At 36.8% G+C, this 20,954-nt stretch overlaps 1 protein-coding gene and 1 long non-coding RNA gene across 2 annotated transcripts; both read left to right on the top strand.

Annotated features, from left to right (window-relative positions):
* Window positions 1-278: 278 nt before the first annotated feature.
* On the top strand, window positions 279-2,103 carry LOC143875736 (Galactose oxidase/kelch repeat superfamily protein). The gene has a single exon (XM_077377339.1). The coding sequence runs from the start codon at window positions 455-457 to the stop codon at window positions 1,553-1,555; it is 1,101 nt and encodes a 366-aa protein (XP_077233454.1). The 5' UTR covers window positions 279-454; the 3' UTR covers window positions 1,556-2,103.
* A 10,968-nt stretch (window positions 2,104-13,071) lies between these two features.
* LOC143875735 (uncharacterized) lies at window positions 13,072-20,871 on the top strand. Its single transcript, XR_013250180.1, has 3 exons — window positions 13,072-13,650; window positions 14,713-14,953; window positions 20,643-20,871. It is a non-coding gene; the product is annotated as an uncharacterized LOC143875735 (long non-coding RNA).
* The last annotated feature ends 83 nt before the right edge of the window (window positions 20,872-20,954 follow it).

Genomic DNA, 20,954 nt, shown 5'->3' with positions numbered 1-20,954 from the left:
AATTAAATCTGGTTGGCATTTTGCAACCCTAACCCAACCCAACCCAACCCAAGCCAAAATCGGGTTGAACCTGTCGGGTTTGGGTTGAGCCCGACCTAAGTTGCACCCCTTATAAAAAGCATTAAAGTCTCCTTATAAAAAGCATTAAAGTCTGCCCTACGCTCCTTTCCAGTGGAGCGAATTATCCTACAGGGGGTGCGAATTTATCATCTCTCATAAACAATACCATCTTGCAAGTTGCAATCTTCTTCTTATAAGGAAGCGACTGATTCGCCCATTCTCTTCCTCCTCCCACACTCCTCTAATCTATTTACAAATTACAACCACTCTATTACACCACACGGGGGTGGCCAAGGAATAAAATGGGGTCAACACATCATCTTCCCTTTATAAGACCCAAACCTTGGATCTGAATAAGAGAACAAAAAAAAAGAAGAGAATCTCCTCATAAAAAATGCTAGCCATGAGCAGATTTCAGATCCCGGCAACATCCTCACCGGAAATGGAACCAGAAATCTGGAGAAGGTTACCAGAAGAACTCCTAGAGCGTATTTTAGCACGACTCCCTTTAGAAACCTTCTTAAACCTTCGATCTACATGCAAACGCTTTCATTCTCTTCTCTTTTCTCCATCTTTTCTCTCCCAAACAAAAACCCAATTCCTCCCCCCTCTTCTTCTCCTCTCCCACCCCCAATTCCACAACAATTTCCCCATCTATGATTCTTCCCTAAGCCGATGGCGCACGTTAACACTCCCCCTTCCACAACCTTGTGGACCCCATCTCATCTCCACATCCAACGGCCTCCTTTGTTTCTCCCTCCAACACTCCTTCTTAATCTGTAATCTCCTCACAAAATCGATTAAAACAATCGATTTTCCCACATACCCATTTGTCTTAGCAACCCTAATTTCCCCTCCTTCTTCCACTTCTTACAAAATCTTTCTCCTCTCTTCTTCCTCTTCTTCATCAAATTCAGCTTTTGTGTACGACTCTAGGATCCGAAACTGGGCCCGATTTAAAGGCCATGATCCGATTTTATCAGAGAGTTCTCATCAAGAAGGGGTTTTTTTTAATGGGTCTTTGTATTTTACAACTCGTGAGCCTTTTTCAGTGATGGGTTTTGATTTGGAGATTGGGAAATGGGAGAGAATGAATGTAAATCTACCAGAAGAGCTAGCTTTTGCGAGATTGGTTAGTGATTATAAAAAAAAGAGGGTTTTTTTAGTGGGTGGGATTGGGAGAAATGGGATTTCGAGAAATGTGAAGGTTTGGGAATTAGGGGAAGGAGCGAGAAATTGGGTTGAATTAGTGAGTTTGCCGGAGTTAATTTGCAGGAAATTTGTGTCGATTTGTTATCATAACTATGAGCATGTGTATTGTTTTTGGCACGATGGTTTGATATGTGTGTGTTGTTACACATGGCCTGAGATTTTGTTGTATAAGGTGGGGAGAAGGACTTGGCATTGGCTTCCTAAATGCCCTTTGTTGCCTGATAAATGGAGTTGTGGGTTTCGTTGGTTTTCGTTTGTTCCTGATCTTTTTGCTTTGGCTTGAAGAGATTAGGGTTTAGGTATGATTTTCTTTGTTTGTTTGTTTGTTGTTTTTTTTTTTTTTTTTGCTTTTTTTTTGGGTTTATTTTGATTTTTTTTGTATATAGATGGGATCTGTTGTCGGTTGGTTTTGTAAATAATATGGGATTAATTTGAATGGGTTTTATGAAATTTGGCATGAAATTTGATGGGAGAGATAGATTCTTGTGGTGGTGCCGACGTGCCGTGTTGGAATGGCTGAAGTTTGGTTTTTAGTATGCTGGAAATTGATACTGCCACTCGGAGGAGTTTCACGCGAGGTTATAAAATTCCTTGGGGCTCTGTTCACTTGTTTTCCCGGGAAAAGAAAAGAAAAGGGTTCACGGGAATCTGACGTGGCATTAGGAAAAGAAATCCAAGGAAATTGTGAAAGAAAAGGTTTTCCGCACCTGTTCACTTGCGCATGAACTTTGCAGGAAAAGGTTTCCCGAGAAACTGTTTGCCCACCTTTTTTCACTAGTTTTCCCGAAAAAGCAAATCCGACCAAAATAGTGGGATTTGGTTTCTCACACTTGTGAGAAAAGAGACATTTCTACATCATTTTTGGCAATTTCCATGTCATTATTTGACATTTTTCACCTAAGCTTGTTACTTTCTCAGGAAAGCAACTGAACACCAGAATTCTTTCTTGTTAAGGTCTTGTCAAGGAAAAAAGACTGTTTTCCAGAGATTTGCTTTCCCGGGAACGCAAGTGAACAGAGCGAAGTATTCTTGAAAAATAATCTTGAATTTTTTTTATGCTGGGTTTGAATTTTTAAAAAATATCCCAAATAATTAAAAAATCTTTTATTTTGTTTAGGAATTTTTAGAAGTAGACAAGAATTCAATGAATAATTCATCAATTTTTCATAGGCTATTTATACATATCTTGAAAAAGTAAAAAACAATTGATATGCAAAATTCCATATTTTTACAATCAATATTCAATAGTAAAAGACAATTTTTGGGTCGTGTAGGAAGAGACACAGGGGAGCATTTTTCTTGGATTAGATGAGAAATCCAAATGGTAATAGACTAATAGGCAATTTGACATGGAGAAAGTATGTGAAATCAAGACTGTTGATCTTGTAGAACATGAGAATCATGGGGCAACCTAAATGGTCTTGATTCTTAAAAAAAAAAAAAAGTTAGCTCTTCTAGATGGATTAAGGATTTTTTTATAAATTGAATTGGCATTTCTTCTGTAACTTGCTTCTAGAAGTCAACTTTTTTGGGATGTTTCAAACTTCTAATGAGGTGTCATGTAAACTCGGGTCGGGTGGGGTTGGGATAGGTTCAATCCAAATCAAACGATAGAGACCCAAATAATCAATGTAAGAAACATAAAGGGGAATTGATTATTTTAAGATGAAACCCTAAGCCTTGGAGAATAAAAAGACATGAAGGCACCCTTTCACAACAAGTATCTTTTGATTAAACAACATACCCTTTTGCAACAGAAGTGTCTATTGAATGGAAATATCATTGCACAAAAGAAGTGCCCCTTTCAATAAATCAAAAAACAAAAATATTTTTTTGCCATGCCAATCCAAGCCAATCCCAACAAAATTCATGAAACTTAATTAGCCAGAACCCTAGCCATGTCAATCCAAGCCAACAACACAACAAAATTCATGCAAACCTAGCTAGAACCCTAACCATGTCGATCCAAGCCAATCCCAATAAAACTCATGAAAGCCTAACTAAAACTAAGCCCATGTTTCTTTCACCGAGTCAAATAAACCAGGGCTGTTCACGTTGATCTTTGTTCCTAGATAAAAGACCAGAAATTATATAGTGGCCGACCGGGACTAAGACTAGAAATTATATAGTGGCTGACCGTGAATTCCCATCAAGGTGGCACGTCAAACGTACCACCCTTGATATGTAATCCAACAGCAGCATCTTAAAAAGTGCGCGGCTCTTGGATCAAATATCAAGGGTGGTACCGTTTTGACAGTACTTGTCGGTCGGACACCATATAAAAACTCGATAAAAGACCACCATAATAGGAGAACTGGTGAACAGTGGAAAAGATAATATCAAGATAAATGTATCCAATCAGGAACAGCTTATCCAAAGATCTCATCATTTACTATATTCACGTGATTCACATGGAAACTCTATATCGCATTTAATGTTAAAAGCAATCAATCAATAGGGAATTAAACTTCGAATGTCATAAAATGGGGTGGAAATGTCACCTACATTTACATTCTTGTTTAAATAATAAGAAATTTTAAGAATTAATATCTAGCATTTTAAATTAATATTTGTTAGGGAAACATACTAAAATCCTCCTACATCAAAACCTATCTACAAGAATCCCGTAAAGATTTTATTAACTACCAATATCCATGGTTTTAAGTTTCAGTTTCGGAATGCGTTTCGGTCCTCACTGAAATCGAAATTTCATCGAAATCTGATGAAATCTATTAAGCTAATTAATATTTTACCTCATACGAAATTTCAGCCGAAATTACCGAAATTTCAGTAATTTTGGCCAAAATTTTAGGAAAATATTAAATAATGAAGAAAATCGAGATTTTAGGGTGAAATTCCTTAAACTTCAGACAAAATTTCAGGAAAAATAAAATTTTGACTGACGAGATTTCGAACGTTTCGGGCATGCCCAATTTCGGTTTTTGTCTCGACCGAACCCGAAATTTCGGATTTTGGTCCAAATTTAAAACCATGCCAATATCACTGTCTTAGGTCTTAAATAGCTTTTAAATTCTTTCTTTAATGATTCTAACCTTTAATTGTAGATAAAGTGAGAAATTATATGATGAAGGGCCTTATGAACAGGTACTCATCATCCAATCCTTGATATTTGATCCAACAGCAGCTCGCTTACCTTTTGAGGAGCTGCCGTTGGATCGAATATCAAGGGTGGTACCTTTTTCCTACCAGCTTTACATCTTTATATGGCCCTTGATCATATAATTTATCAGATAAAAGTTTCCTTTTTGTTAGAAGATAAAGATAACAATTCTACAAATCCCTATGTCTCTCAGTCCATCATTACTATTAGAAACACTAATAGGGTGAGAAAAGACTCTTAACTACCTTGTTGGTACATTCATTAACATGTGGTAACCGAGAATCATGTTTTGAAATTTCGACCGAAATCCGAAATTCCGGATTTCGGTCAATACCGACACCGAAACGATCGAAATCCGAAACATACGAAATTTCAGAAATTTCGGTAATTTCAGCGAAATTTCACATAAAATATTAATTTTTTATTCCTTTACAAAATTTCAGCCCAAATTTCGGCCCAAAAAACCAACATTTCGAGTGTCTTCACCCAATTTCAACCGAAATTTCAGGATTTCGGCTGAAATTTCGGTTTCATATAGGTCCGAAATATATACCGAAACCGAAATTTCAAACCATGCCGAGAATAAGACTGATGGAGAAATCAGCAATTCGACTGCACCATGTGTACAAAAAATTCACCTTTTTATAAGTTTTTTTTTCTGATAGGTAAGCTGGGATTGAACATCCGACCTAAATGTTGAAAACCAAATCCTTAACCAAATGAGCTAGAGGCTCAACCGTAAAAAAATAAAAATAAAAAAAAAAATTAATTAATTCACCTTTTTAAGAGTTTCCTAAAACAATGGGTTGCACATCACTTGTGTGATGCAGTGGCAATAACCTATTACTTTGTTCAGTTTCTTGGTTGTAAAATCGGTTTCGCTAGCATACTTCATTAAAATGAAGTCTCTCTCAGTCCCCTGTGTGTTGAGGCTCACAAACTCTCACACATACAAACATGTATGTACATACAAATGAAGCGTATATTGATATATAATGGAGTACAACAAAATTAACATGGGGTTTATCTGAGTTTTCAAATGGTGTCTCCACGTACGTGCAATTATTTTTAGAAATACAGTAGAGCCCACACGGTTTGATGATCCAAAACACATTTGTTGGGCCCTGGCTTAAATAGGTCTTTCCCCAAAATTCATCTCCACATGATTCCAAACCCTTCGATTTCTAGAGGTACGGAACATTATATAAAACTTTATAGAAATACAGTAGGGTTAGGATAATCCTATGGAGATGACTCTGAAGAATGACACATTTAAGGCCCAACAAATGAATGGCTTAGAACATTAGAACATATTGGCCCCATCATGTTTTTCAAAACACTTGGATATAAGCACGAAGCACGAACACCATATAAAAAAAAAAAAAAAAAAAAAAAACGCGGTAGTATAACTATAAAAATAAGAAGCTCAAAATATTACACAATTTGAAAACCATGTCCCAACACATGTTTAACGTGTATTGTAGTGACCTAGTTCTAATTAGAATTGGGATCACATGATCTTCACCAGTACACATAATCAAGACTAATATTTTAAATTTCAACTTTGGTTTCAGTCGCTAGAAACATTTCAGTTTAAGTCAGAACTTTCAGTGGAAATATTGTAAAACTACTAAAATATATTGAAACATACGCAAACGATAGAATTTAAAAATGAAACTTCCAAAGTTCTAGAACAAGCACAGATAGGCACTTAAAAACCATCACATATGAAAGACAATCATTCATAATGGTTTAAGAGAATTTATATGATGCCCGACCGTCAAAATCTCAAGGGCTAGGTGGCAAACCACCTGGCCCTTATATTTTGATCTGAGTGTTTTGACCGGATCAAAATCCAAGGGCCAGGTGGTTTGCCACCTAGCCCTTGAGATTTTGACGGTCGGGCATCATATAAAAACTCTTGGTTTAAAACCATTGAACACCCAGTGATATGCACTATTGCCCATGTTTGATAATTTAGTACATACCAAATTTCACATGTAATTCATATAAATAAAAACATTGAACACCCAATTACACATATTACACTACAATTTTGGTATTTTGGTCGTTTTGGTTTCAGTTTTGACGGGGATAGAAACAGAAGTATTTCAATCGTTTTGCGTGAATTTCGATGAAAATTTAAAAACATGATAAAGAACACATGTATTTACATAGGTCATGATTGAGCCCAAAACCCTTATAAAATGAACAAGTACCTTTAAGGACTAACACAGAATGCACGATTATGTTGGTTAAGTTTGGTAACCATGAGTGATGTACTCTATCTCTCTCACAAGTGGGCGGAGTGGCCCCACCATGAATGGTTCTATGATACGAAACTTTAATCTATTCATGAGATCCCCTCTGTTGATTTTAGATTTATTTTGAAATAATCATTGAATAAAAGACAATTATAATCCACTTGATGTTAAATAAAAAATAGAAATTTAATATAGATAATTCATTTAAATGGGTGCTTTGCATGTTGCCTTATTATGAATGGGAACCTTGCATCTGCTACAGTACTGCAATGGTCTTTGATTTACTTCTTCTGAATTACTTCCTTTTTGGAGGATCTGGGGGAGTGTGAGTGTGTTAAACAACATCATATGGAGTTTCTTGTTAATCAAAACATTGATCTATATGGTAATTCTTTATAAATACAAGTGATAATGAGTCTTTCAATCCATGATATTTATCTAATATAAACATTACTGGATCGGTCATTGGCAAAACTTCTTTAACTGCATTAGAAATAATTGCCAACCCTCATAACTTTATAATTCTACAACAAAAAGGCAATCAGAAAAACTCCATCACCTTCATCCAAAACCAGTTAGCTTTATATGGAGACTTCAAAAATATCCTATCTATAAAAAACAATAGCCAATAACAAGGTTTGAAGCCAAACAACATTGCATGAAATTATATAAGAAGGCTTTTAAACCTAGAGTCATCCACACTAGTAACTATTACATCACTATCAGGATTCGTATCCAATACACTACTTTAGGAAGATAAACGATAATCTATCCAAGTTTGAGTGTCTTTTTCTATCCAAGTTTTTAAGCAAATTTTGGAGTAGCATTCCCAAATTTGATTGTCTGGCAGGAGTTGCCCAATTGGTAGTCTTTTTCTTCAAATGTTTCTTGTTTTTTTTAGTTGTTAGGTGCTTTCCTTAGCCCTCTTTTTTGTTATTCTCTTTCTTAATGAATTAATTGTTTAAAGAAGAAGAAGAAGATAAGCTTGATGAATACTAAAAGAGATTATTTTGCTATGAATCAATGTCGGATGCGCGCCTTCAGCCAGGAGTAGATTTAGCAATATTCTAGTAAAATAATTTTGGGCTTAATTAAATAAATTTCTGAGCCAGTTTCAATTGAAACTCTTTTACATGCATCCAAAGAACCCTTAAAAGACATGCCTCTATGAAATGTTGATGAATCGATTACGATCATACTATCCGATTAATGTGGGGTGCAACTTGGGTCGTGTTGGATTGAGTTGAGGCCAACCCTAGCCCAACCCGAGATAGCATGTAAATAAAACAGAGCAGAAAACAGAGACTTGAAACTAGCTTTTCTTGCTTAATCAATCGAGTGAAATGGATTACAAATAAATAGACTAGCAACAACTTTAACAAATATAAAATATCTAAAACTACTTCACTAAAGTCTTGGTCTTCCTCCTTTTATTGAAGATAGCAAAAGATTTCATATGATAGCAACAACTTTAACAATCATAACAAACATATACTACTTCACTAAAGTCTTGGTCTTCCTCCGTTTATTCTGACTAAAGATAGCAAAAGATTTCTCATGCAACAGAATCTGAAGGCTCAGTCAACATTCCTTATTTCTTTAGTGAGAAGTTGGTGATGATCTTCAACACTTCCCCTCAGCACCAACTCTCTTTCTATGACACCAAACTTCTTCCTGAATTTCACAAATTTCTTCAAACACAAACCTTTTGTTAATATGTCAGCTATTTGCTCATCTGTATGAACTGATATGAGGGAAATTTCTCCACGAAGAACCTTTTCTCTTATGAAGTGATAATGTATTTCTACATGCTTTGTTCTAGCATGAAACACGGGATTCTCAGCTAGTTTAATTGCACTTTCATTATCACAATAAATACTAACCACACAACAAGTGATTTGATTCAAATCTTTCATCAATTGAACTAGCCATACGCTTTCCTGCGCTGCCATTGCTGCTGCTCGATATTCTGCTTCAGTTGTAGATAGCGATACAGTGGGCTGCCTCTTACTGCACCATGAAATAGCACCGGAACCTAGGCTGAAAATATAACCTGTTGTAGACCTTCGAGTTGAAAGATCTCCAGCGTAATCCGCATCGCAGAACCCAACAATTTCACATTTCTTCCCTGCTTCATAAAGTATACCAAAATTCAATGTTCCTTGAATATACCTTAGAATTCTACGAATTGCATCGAGATGTGGCTTCCTTGGTTTTTGCATGAAACGACTTACAACCCCAACTCCTTGGGCTATGTCAGGCCTAGTTAGAGTTAAATAGATTAAACTCCCTACTAGTTGCCTGTACATGATTGGATCATCTAGTTCCTCTCCATCATCTACCTGAAGCTTTGCATTAATTTCAACTGGGGTTGTAATGGTGTTGATGCCTCATCAAAAACAACATTTCTCGAGACATGAGCACGTCCAGTGGATGGATCTACACACCTCCAACCTTTCCTTTCTGAATCGTAACCGGTAAAAATGCATCTAACAGCCTTCTTTTCAAATTTGCTGCGTAAATGATCAGGTACAAATACATAACAAACTGAACCAAAAACACGTAAATGACTTACATTGGGCTTAACACCAGACAATTTTTCAACAGGTGAAATGAAATTGAGCTTTGGTTGAGGAAGACGATTAATAACATATGCAGCGGTCTTCATACATTCAGCCCAAAACCTGGTTGGGACATTTTTTGCATGCATCATGCTTCTACATGCTTCAGCCAAATGTCTGTTTTTCCTTTCTGCTACCCCATTTTGCTGGGGTGTATTGGGGCAAGTAAGTTGTCTGCGTATCCCATGCTCTTTCAGATAGGATGAAAACTCATTTGATGAGAATTCACCTCCATTATCAGATCTTAAACATTTGATTTTATAGCCAAGATCATTTTCTACTTGTTTGTGAAACTCCACAAACATTTTGAATACTTCAAGTTTTTCTTTCAAAAAATATATCCAAACATATCTTGAAAAATCATCTATAAATGTTAATAGATAACTTTTACCTCCAATGGATGGAATTTTCACTTTGCCGAGGACGTCAGAATGCACTAGCTCAAGCGGCTGTTTTGCTTGGAACCCAGATTCGGTGTATGGTAGCTGATGTGCCTTCCCATATTGACATCCAGAACAGACAATGTCAGGTCTAACTTCAAGGTCGGGAAGCCCTCTTACCAATTGCTTTTTCATCATGACTTTCAGCTTCATATATCCAACGTGTGCAAGACGAGAGTGCCATAAATCAACAGTCTCATTTTTTCGAGTTCTATCAACATATGCATCTTGGGCTGTCATAACATAAATTGATTCTACCCTCTTTCCTTCCATGCAAGGCGTCCCAAAAATCTGCAATTCTTTGTAGATTTTTACATCATTTGGACCAAAGATGACAAAATTACCTGAGTTAGTAATTTGAGATACTGACATCAGGTTCTTCTTCATGTTGGGAACGTGATAAACATCTTTGAGCAGGATATGCTTATTGCTGGATCTTGGAATGCAAGCGGCATCTCCTACATGAGCAATTGGCAATTTTGCATTATTTGCTGTCACTACCATCTTCTTTCCAGTGTACTCTGTCTTTGTGAGGAATTTTTGCCCATCTCCTGTCATATGGTTTGAACAGCCTGAATCAATGATCCAGTCTCTAGAATAGTCTGGTTGATCTGAGACATTTTCCTCCATAGAGCTTGTAGATACCACGTGATTAGAGGCTGTTAAAGCCATCTCAATTAACTCTAACGGTTTTTCATCAGAGATAAGGAGATCTCCCCATCCTTCTAACTGATCTTCATCAATGACAAGAAAATCTGCCCATTCTTCTTCATTGTCCTGAAAATTTTTCTTTTCAGCCACCAAGGATTGGTCTTCAACAATGGAGACAAAATCTGCCCATTCTTCTTCATTGTCCTGAAAATTTTTCTTTTCAGCCACCAAGGATTGGTCTTCAACAATGGAGACAAAGGCGCTCCATTCGTCCTCGCTATTATCATTCTGTTGAACATCATTCGATGTAGCAGAATTTCCTTCTTCAGATTTCTTCTTTGGTGCATAGCAATCCCTGGCAAAATGACCAGGCTTGCCACAGTTGTAGCATGTCCATGTTTTCTTTGAACTTGAGCTTGATTCACGATTTTTGTAAGCTTCCCCTCCTTGAGTGCTCCCTTGCCAAGGCTTTGATTTTGATTTGGGCTTGCTTCCCCGACCTGTGAAGAGTACCTCTTCATTTTCTTTCAAGGATATACCTGCAATTTGTTTTGCCAAACTCTCTTGATTGGCTAGAAGACTTTCCAATTCAAGTAGAGATGGCTGAACTGGCCACCCTTGAATAGCTGTAATGAACCCATTGTATTCGGATTTTAAACCTCGAATAATTATCCTCCGTGTACGTGCATCGGTGATTTTGGATTCTGCATCAAGTTGGGTGATATCATGACAAATACCTTTTACTTTCATGAAGTATTGGGATATTGTCATGTTCCCTTGAGAGACTGATCCAATCTCATTCTCTAGCATCTGGAGTCTTGCATCATTTGTTTTAGAAAACAAAACAGCAAATGACTCCCAGGCTTCCTTAGGCGTCTTGACTTCACGAATATGGCCTAACATATCCTTCTGAATGGTGGCCTTCAGAACAAACAAAGCTTTCCCTGCTTTGATCTTCCACTTACGTGAAGCATCCTGGGAATCGGGTGTGCAGTTGGGAGGGACGGCATCAGCTCCATTCACAACCTCCCAAAGATCTTGACCCTGAAGATACGACTCCAGGCATGACTTCCAGTAGTCATAATTCGTGTTATTTAGCTTCTCGATTCCACCTACTGAATTGGTGAGATCCATGATTGCAGCCAAACAGCAGGTCTTCGATCACAGCTAGATACGATCGCAGCAAACAGCAGGTCTTTAAATCTCCAAAACCTCAGCAACTCTCCCAGAAAATTGCCTCAGCTCTGATACCAATTGTAAATAAAACAGAGCAGAAAACAGAGACTTGAAACTAGCTTTTCTTGCTTAATCAATCGAGTGAAATGGATTACAAATAAATAGACTAGCAACAACTTTAACAAATATAAAATATCTAAAACTACTTCACTAAAGTCTTGGTCTTCCTCCTTTTATTGAAGATAGCAAAAGATTTCATATGATAGCAACAACTTTAACAATCATAACAAACATATACTACTTCACTAAAGTCTTGGTCTTCCTCCGTTTATTCTGACTAAAGATAGCAAAAGATTTCTCATGCAACAGAATCTGAAGGCTCAGTCAACATTCCTTATTTCTTTAGTGAGAAGTTGGTGATGATCTTCAACATAGCATTCCCTCCATTCCCTCTACCCTAACTGATGCAGGAGCATACGGCAATTTGGTCTAGGCCCACTTGGCTTGGATTGACCACCCTAAGAGGACCCACAAGCAATGTCAAATTTACCTTTCCTTCTAAATTGGCATGTCTGTTATACTTTTCCTCTAATTTGGCTATTACTCGTTAGAATCGGTGAAGAGGAGAATATAGCAAGGCATGCAAGGGAACTTACTATTTTTTTGCTTCGGTAAAATAAACAACTTGCCATTTGAGAGTGACTGCAATAGCAAGTACACTAGCATATTAGAAAAATGAGCTGGAAATGCCTCATTATAATTTTGTAATTGCCTTTTACACCTCATCCAAAACAGCCATTTGCTTTTCTGCCCATGTTCTTTCTTTAATTTAAATTGTAAAAGGAATTGCCACTCCTGTTAATGGATGTGGATTCCATTTTAATGCTTTTTTTCTTCTTATTTGCTATTTGTAATTAGAGGAAACTCTCTCTCCTATGTATATGGATAAATACAACAATGGAGGCGGCTTTTGGAAATTAAATGAAAATGTGTTTTATTTCTTGTGGAGAAAAGGTATGTTTACACTTCTTTATTGGAGTTTCCCTACGACATGGGTTAGCTTTTGAGCACCACAATTATTTTTGTAATTTTCGATCGGAACTGATCGCGTGACCCTCCTGCATCACTAAACCTACACAACCCCAGCCTTGGGCCTAGGATGGTCAACCCTAACCCAACCTGCCTCTAATTCTCTCAACCCCAACCCAACCCTTCTAACCTATTTTTACCAAATCGGGTTGGGTTCGGTTAGACCCTGGGCTAAACAGACAAAAAAAATAACCCTAAAAAATCACAGTAAAATTAGAGGATGGAGGTCGGGTCTGGTTGCCCAAAGGCGTCAACCCTAACCCAACCCAACCCAACCCAACCCAACCCTAGGAAATGCCAACCCAATGCGAGCCAAAATTGGGTGTAACCGGTCGGGTTCGGATTGAGCTCGACCCAAGTTGCACGCCTGGATTAATGCCACACATGGTGGTTCTCCTGTGTTCTCCTTAAGGAAGACACTCTAGTGTCTTCCTTAGTTATTATCAATGAGATAATCGTACCCAACTGTTTATTTTCTGCCACAAGCAGCTTAGCATGGACAAAGTGAAAAAATGGCATTCCTTCACACCCCATGTTCCAAAATCTCTGTTCCAAATCTAATTACTACAAAATCCCACTTCAAATTTCCTCCTTCAACCACGACTCGAAAACCAGTTACCACAAAAACCCTCGTGAATTCTCTCAATAGCAACCTACATGTGAGTAATGACAAAGTAGAGCTCATTCCAACCATGTCTGAAATCATGGGTTCCTCCAAAGCCCAAAATATCCACCTTGAACTCCAAACTTTTGGACCCTTTTTCAGAATCAGAGCCAGTAGTTTGGAAACCAAGCAGGAGCTTGGAAGGGCAGAGGGTCTGATTAGGGTCTGGTTAGGAGGGAGAATTCTACACCTTGACTCCATTAGAATGCGCAGAGAAACATTGGGCATGGAAAAATCTATATTTGGACTTGGTTTGTTCATTGGCGCTGTCGCGATTCGTTACGGGTTTGATTGTGGATGCAGGAAAGCAGAGCTTCTTGCCATTAATGACTCTGATCTCTACCACTCCAAGGTTGTTGATTTTTCTTCTTTAGGTGTTCATTTGTTTGGTTTTTGTTACATGCCTAATTGGCCTTAAAGACAAGAACAAAGTCATTTTCATTGTAATACAACTACTTAAATGCAAATTCTCTTTGCATTTCCATTTTAATTACAAGACACATCATAAAAAACTAACACCCACTCCCCTAAAACGCATAAGCCATAAACACATAGTAACTGCATTACAAGTTTACAACTACCCCATAAACACCATAAAGTATGCACTAATGCACATATCAGTTTTATGCTGTTGTGTTGTATCAGGTTCTTGTTTACATGGTTAGATGCTGAGAACTGAACAATAAAAGAAAAGAAAATAATAGTTTTTGGATTGTCATATTAAGGAGTTGGAATTTAACATTTTCATGTTACTTTTAAAAGAAAGATAACTATATTCAGAGCAAAAATTAATTAGAATGGGGAGAGAGGACATCGATAGGAAGAGAGGACATGGAGTGAATTGAGTCCCTCAATGCTCCAGATTTAGCCAACCGATCCACTAGATCATTGGCACTTCGAGGGATATGAACAATCAAAACGAAACTGTCATTAATCTTAGACCTAATCTCGTCCAGAAACTTAGCTAATCTCTATGGTCCAACGCTCGTGCCTTGAGCCCAAAAAAATGACATTTGAAGAATCCACTTCTACCTCCAGCTTTTAAAATTATGACTGCTCTCGTTTCACTGGTGGTGTGCTTTTTTAGCTTAAGAAATTGGATATGGAATATGGGGTTCTGGCTGGGTATCTTCTGATGGTCTTTCCACAGTGTTCTTGTTTCATCTTTTCATTTCACTGTGAGAGGGAGGGAGAAATCTCATTCCTTGGGTCTTTTTGTTTTACAAATGAGGACGAAGTGGCATTTGATTTTATACAAGATAGGGTTTTTGTTTTACTTGGTGTCCATATCAATATTAAATTTTGAGGAAATAAGGATTTTTCTTTTTATTTTCTTCCAGTCTTCAATTGGTTAACTTTGGAGTTTTTATTGATATTCTTTTTTTTCCCTTGGTGGTTGGAACTTTGGACTTAGCTTGTTAGGTTTTACACGAGAATTGGGTTTAAGGCTGTGCATGAAGTGTCTGGTTCGTCAATGGGAGACCTTGCTCACATGTTGGTATGGGGTGGAAGGGGGACTAGAATGGATGCTGACATAGAAGAGCTTCTTATTAAATGGGGAAGGAGGTTTAAGACTAACAATTGATTGTTCAACCCTTCGAAGTTTACCGACCTAACAGACCAAGCAAGCAAAGTTTGCCACACGCATGCTTGAGGTGAGTGGTTCCTTGTTTTAGTTGGAATACATACTTTTGGTTTCAATTATCGTGTTCTTGTTGCTCAAATTTTTAAATCTCTAATAGTTTTGACTTGTCATTCACAATTACTATGAGTTATCGGCAGAATTTTGATTTAAATTGTATTGGTAAGGTCTCAAAAGCTGAATATAACTGTTGATCTTCCAAGCTATGGTCATATGACATTAAGGCCATCCCCTTCACTTCTAAAATATCACATAGCAGGCCAGATTGACTTTCTATTTAAACTGTTGGTAACGATGGCGAAGTGCGAGTCAGACTCTGTTGCAGCTTCACAAAAAATCTGAACTGAGTAAGGGGAGAGGAGATAGCGTGAGGACTAGGTTTGGTGCACAACTCTATGTTGGCCATTACATTTAAGACAAACAAAATGAGAGGCAAATGCAGTTTGCAGTCTGATGTAATCGTAGAAGGGATTACAGCAAAAACCGCAAGAAAATAGGCAAATCAAACTCTGATGGATCGGAACTTATTCGGAAAACCTAGTAAGACGTTAGATTTCCCTAAAATATTCCAAGAAATTAGATAAACAATGAACAATCAAGCGAATCACAATTAATATGTTCTTAGATTCTTAGTAGAATATTAAGAGCTCAAGCCAAGAGGAATTCATAGATCTAAAATTTCCAAAGAGAATGAATTTTATTTCTTATCTTCAAATCAAAGAAAGCAGTCCAAAACTACTATTACGGTCAGTTTCTAGGCTTTTATAGCCTCAATCACAAAATAGCAAGCTCAAATAAAAAATTAGAAATCCCAAACCAACTAGGAAAGTAGAAAATCTGTCTAAAAATAAAATAGGAAAATAAATAAAATTGGAAAGCTGTGGAAAACAGCTAGGAAAAGAATCATGCTCGGATCCTGGTTCTCCGTGGTCGCCTAACCTGGTCCAACTTATCCCAAAAATCCTCAGCAAGATCCCGGTTTGCATCACAGTCCCAGCTAATTGGTCTGTCTTTTCTTTCTATATCCCAAAATGCAATGAGATGGAATAAATGGGTTAAAGAGCTCAAGTAGTATAGGGTCCTTTTCTTTTTCCATCCCCGTTTCCTGTTTCTTCTGGACAGAACAATCTAGAATTCTCAATTTCTCATAAAATTTCCCTGTCTGTTGCCCAATCTGTAAAGGGAATGGGCCAAGCCCTAACTGAGCTGATGCAGATCAAGTCAACAAAGATGGAGAATAACCTAGTACCCTTCCTTGCCTTCAGCAATTTCTCTACTAAGAAAATCCCTCTGGTAATCCTTGTTTCCACAATTATTTGGTAATTTCCCGGAATATCCTCAGATATCAAATATAAAATTTATTGTTCGCTGAGAAAGTATAAATAAATGCTCTTAACCAAAGCAAATAATCACGAGAAGAAAACATCACTATAAGTGAATGCCTAGAACAAATCATCAAGAAAACCATGTCTACTTCACCTATCTGAAAGTTTTATGTAAAATGGTTGACAATAACTCTCCCGGTGTTACCTTAGACAATTGACAGAGCCAATCAGAATAAGCCTTAAAAAGTTAACTAATGTTTTCCTGTATATATTAGATTTTTTTTAAGTTTTTTTTTGGGGATGGGGGCTTCCTAAAGCAAGGTCAGAACCCTGACAAACCCAACCTTAGCGGTCCACAATAGCATCATCATCACTAGAACAAAGGCCCAATCTCTAGTATAGAATATACTGCCAAAATGGCAACTCATCGCTTAAAGTTGGCACCGTTACATTGTGCCTATAGGTTTCTAGCATGTAAACCAGAAAAATCTGTGGACCACCTTGCGAAAGTAAACTAACCTCGAATCACTTAAAGAGAGAATGAGTAGGTACTACTTCCTGAGAGCCATTAAGGACCACTCTCTAGATCTCCAAACTCATCACTTAAAGTTGGCACCGTTCCACTGTGCCTATAGGTTTTTAGTATGTAAACCAGAAAATTCTGTGGACCACCTTGCGAAAGTAAACTAACTAATCACGAATCACTTAAAGAGAGAATGACTAGGCACTGCTTCCTGAGAGCCATTAAGGACCACTCTCTAGATCTCCCAAATCAATCAGCTTAATATCACTACTGTTGAGAACTTTAGCGTGCAAGCAGAGACTATAATGGACAAAAACTAAATATTCCAATTCATTTACGTATGAAATTGCTAGTTTGCTATTCCTCTCTCTTGTATGAATATCAAAAAATGTATTGAATTCTTAACACACTGTGACACATTGCAAGATTGGAAGCATACCATGACCATGTAGACACTGCTATTCACTTGAAATGAAGAAAAAGCAAGAACTATGAATCCTTCTTATGATATATTATAACCATAAGTCTATATTAAAATAAAATATTGACCAAAATACCTGGGTTATTTGTGAACATTTCTTACCAGAAATTTCAAATGTCAGTGATGTAAAAGGAGTTTCTTTGACAAATTTCAGTCTATGCCCTGTATCAATAGACATTCTCATCAAAACTTTATAACCTTATCTCACATTTGTTCTTGGTTTATAGAAAATAGCTAGATGTGCAAATTCTCTTGCTCCAATTAATGGGCCATTGAGCATGTATTGCATCAAATATTATCAAAAGCTTCAGAGAATATTTTGTTTCATCCCAATGTTATTACTGCCATTTATTACTTTTTGTTTGGTCTTCTCCATATTTATAAAAAGCTTTCCATGGAAAGTTTATCTCCTTCCATCCTGCTCAAAACCTCCACAAGGGGCTCAAACAATAGAACGATCACACCTGCTGACACCCAGATCAACCCAATTGAATGATCACACTGCATACATTGCATCATACTATCCTTGCATCCCTTAACGTCTGTTTATACTGTGTTAATATTTTATTGAAGTATTTTTTTTTCTGCACTAACATATTGGATCCTTTCATATTTGTATCCTAAGATATTATAACTTGGAGGATCCCTGTACCATAATCCTTGCAGTATCTGATACACTTACCTATATCCAGGTAACATAGATTTGAAAATAAATAAATAAAAAGAATTATACCTCAACCTCAGGACAGAAGAGAAAATTCAAGCAGATATTGTGTTCATCTGTTGATCTTAAAATAGTAGTTCCTTGGGAGAATCAACCAGAAATTTAACATATGTTCGTGATTTACCTTAATCCATCCATTGGCCACAATTCTATTGGCTAATTTTTCCACTCTTCTCTATATCCTTGACAATTTTTCATTTAATTCTGCTTTAGTAATGTCAAGCTGACTTGTTTCATTTCCTTGAATGATTAGGGTTTAAGCCCCCCAGACCCCCCCCCCCCCCCCTCCCTCTTCTCTCAAAATAGATATTTTATCTACCATTGATTGAACATAGTGAATGGATAGAACTAGAATAATTTTAATTTCTTCCTGCTCTCGACCTTTCTCTTTGTAGCATTGTCCAAGGGTGGTAGAGTCGTCTATGTCCTTGGGAGCATGAAAGCTTAATCACCAAAGTTTTTTGTTTTTTGAGCAAGTTCTCAACATATTTTTGTGAAATAGTAAAACCTTTGTGTGGTGTTGCCGAGATTCTGGCTTCCATTAAATTCATCATATTTTACCACCTAAGGCATGGTCAGCACCTATCTATATTGTCCTGTCCTTTTGTGGGATTTTAGTAAGTTGGTTTCCATTATACTAAATCTGATATTCTTTCTAAAAGTAATTAAATCAAACATTTTGTCTCACTTTGTCAGTTCAAAGGTGTGATTGTCCCAACATGTTCTTTTCTCAACCCTTATTCATTATCTATGAACCATATATATTAGTATACAGTTCAGGTTATAATATCTTTAGAGATTTGCTACTATATCTTACTAGCAATAGATGTCTCTGTCATTCACCCCTCCAACAAAACACATGGCATGTGTGTGCGGTGATCAGACATTTGCTGACCATCTGGCCAGGTCTAGGGTGGCTAGAGCGGAGTTGGAGATTTTCGATCCTTCCTCGTGGTTTTTTTTTCTATTTTTTTCCTTTTTGTTTTGGTTATGTTTGACATCTTGCTTGTGAGCTTTGCTATTTTTAATAAATTGCCACCATTCAAAAAAAATCCATTTGTGCAAGAAAGACCCTCTTTTTCCATATAAAGATCGAGTTTTCTTGAAAGCACCTGTAAAACTTTGACTAAGCGGTGAGCTCATTTGCATCAGGTTTAGGTTGTGGTTGCCTGTACCATGGTCTAGGTATACGTAGTTGCTTTATGCTTAATAAAGGTGAGTTGAATACACAAGTAAGTTAGGTACAACTTATGCTCGCAAAACTTCCTCTTTTTTTTTACAAAATATGTGTTTTTTAACCCTTTTTTGGAACATATTATTGATTTTTTTTTTCAATGAAACTTAAAAACTTAGGAAAAAAAATCTATTGTATTCATTTTTTCATTAAAAACTTTTGAATAAACTTTAGATTGGATAAGTAATTCTGCCCTCATGATTTGTTTTCTCTTTACCTTTGGCTCTTTTCCTTTATGCTTCTCATTTTCCTTTCGATTAGGAGACTTTTGTTGATGAAATTCATTAAGATCAAGAAAATTAAAGATTTTTCAAAATAACCCCGAGGTGTTTGGTGAAATATGTGATGTGTTGGACTGAGATCTAGAGCTAGATGTAAAACAAATTATTGTTAGATTATCTGAATTAGTGTATACTTAAAAATAATCTAAATTGTTTAAATTCTGGTGTGTTCCAAGTGCATCATAGGAACTACAAACGTAAGGTTCTTCCTTAGTCTTAGGTGGGGAAGACTCAAACGTTGAAATTCTTCTGTCCATGTGAACACTCCATTGCATTTTCCTAAGTGTCAAAATATTTTAATCTTTTATGCGTTGGTTAGTTAATATGATGAGAGATGAATGAATTATAGGTTATTATTTTAGATTTTCGAATTTGATACCACATATTGACAATTATTTTAGAATTTTGGATGTATGTAAATAAGCTTATTAGCACGATGCTGTTTTAAACCCATTTGTTTCACCCACTTTTTTTTTTTCCTTGTTTGCTTTTTTCACACCTTTTTTTTTTAATCCAGAGATGGTTTAAACCCATCTTTTTGGCTTAGCCCCGCATGTTTGCCAACTAGGGGTACAACTAGACAACCAACCCTTTACTTGGGTTATGGCTAGAGATGCTACAAATATATGCTTCTGTTCTTATTTTCCTACGGTTGGGTATTATAACCTTGCATGATTATGTTTGAGGAAATTATCCCCCAAATGTATCAGTGACCACAAACATGAAGAAAAGAGAAGCTGATTTTCTTGCTAGAATCATTAGACCCATGTGCAAGTAAACCCGGATCTAGGAAAGCAGCATGCATGCATGCATTTGATTTGACCTCAATGGATCCATGTATAACACACATGCAATAGAAGAGCAGTTAGTAAGCTGTTATGGTGATCCTTTAATCAAACTTCTGCATTCTCTTTGAGTCCAATGTGGAATTTGATACTATTAGAATGTGAGTATATTTTTGCTCACAAAAGTTATAACTTTAACTATCCATCTGAAGAATCAATATGTTATATAGTAATGTAGGTTTATGCTGCTGATTATTTGGTATGCTTCGTTGAGACCATTTTCCTTCAATGCTCAATGTATTCTTACTTTTCTTGGTTGCTTACATCAACTGGTTATTGGATGATGCAGGTTATTTTCCATGACTGGTGTTGTTAGAAGGTGCTTACCATAGCTCTTTGGATTGTTACAGTTCCTTTAATACCATATCACATTCCTTGGAAAAAATACAAAACAAGTAGTCGCAGTTCCTTCGCCATTCCTCTTCCATGTAGATTTCAGGCATGTATATCTTTCAAGGCAAATAAGATATTTAGGGAATGGTATCAATATCACAATTTCAAAGCAAATAAGATATTTAGGGAATGGTATCATGCTCGCATGCTTTGATAGTGGCAGTCCTATCCTTACTCTTTTCTAATTAGAGGTAGCACCGGGACCCTG

This window comes from Tasmannia lanceolata, unplaced genomic scaffold (assembly GCF_043159265.1).
Source record: "Tasmannia lanceolata isolate RefF3 unplaced genomic scaffold, GAP_Taslan_0.1 ptg000004l, whole genome shotgun sequence".
NCBI classification, from domain to species: Eukaryota; Viridiplantae; Streptophyta; class Magnoliopsida; order Canellales; family Winteraceae; genus Tasmannia; species Tasmannia lanceolata.
Note: the sequence above shows the minus strand (reverse complement) of the source record. Positions and strands in the feature narration are given on the sequence as shown.

Excerpts from the sequence above, each read along its gene's own strand:
- LOC143875736 (XM_077377339.1), top strand. The coding sequence starts at position 455 with ATGCTAGCCATGAGCAGATTTCAGATCCCGGCAACATCCTCACCGGAA.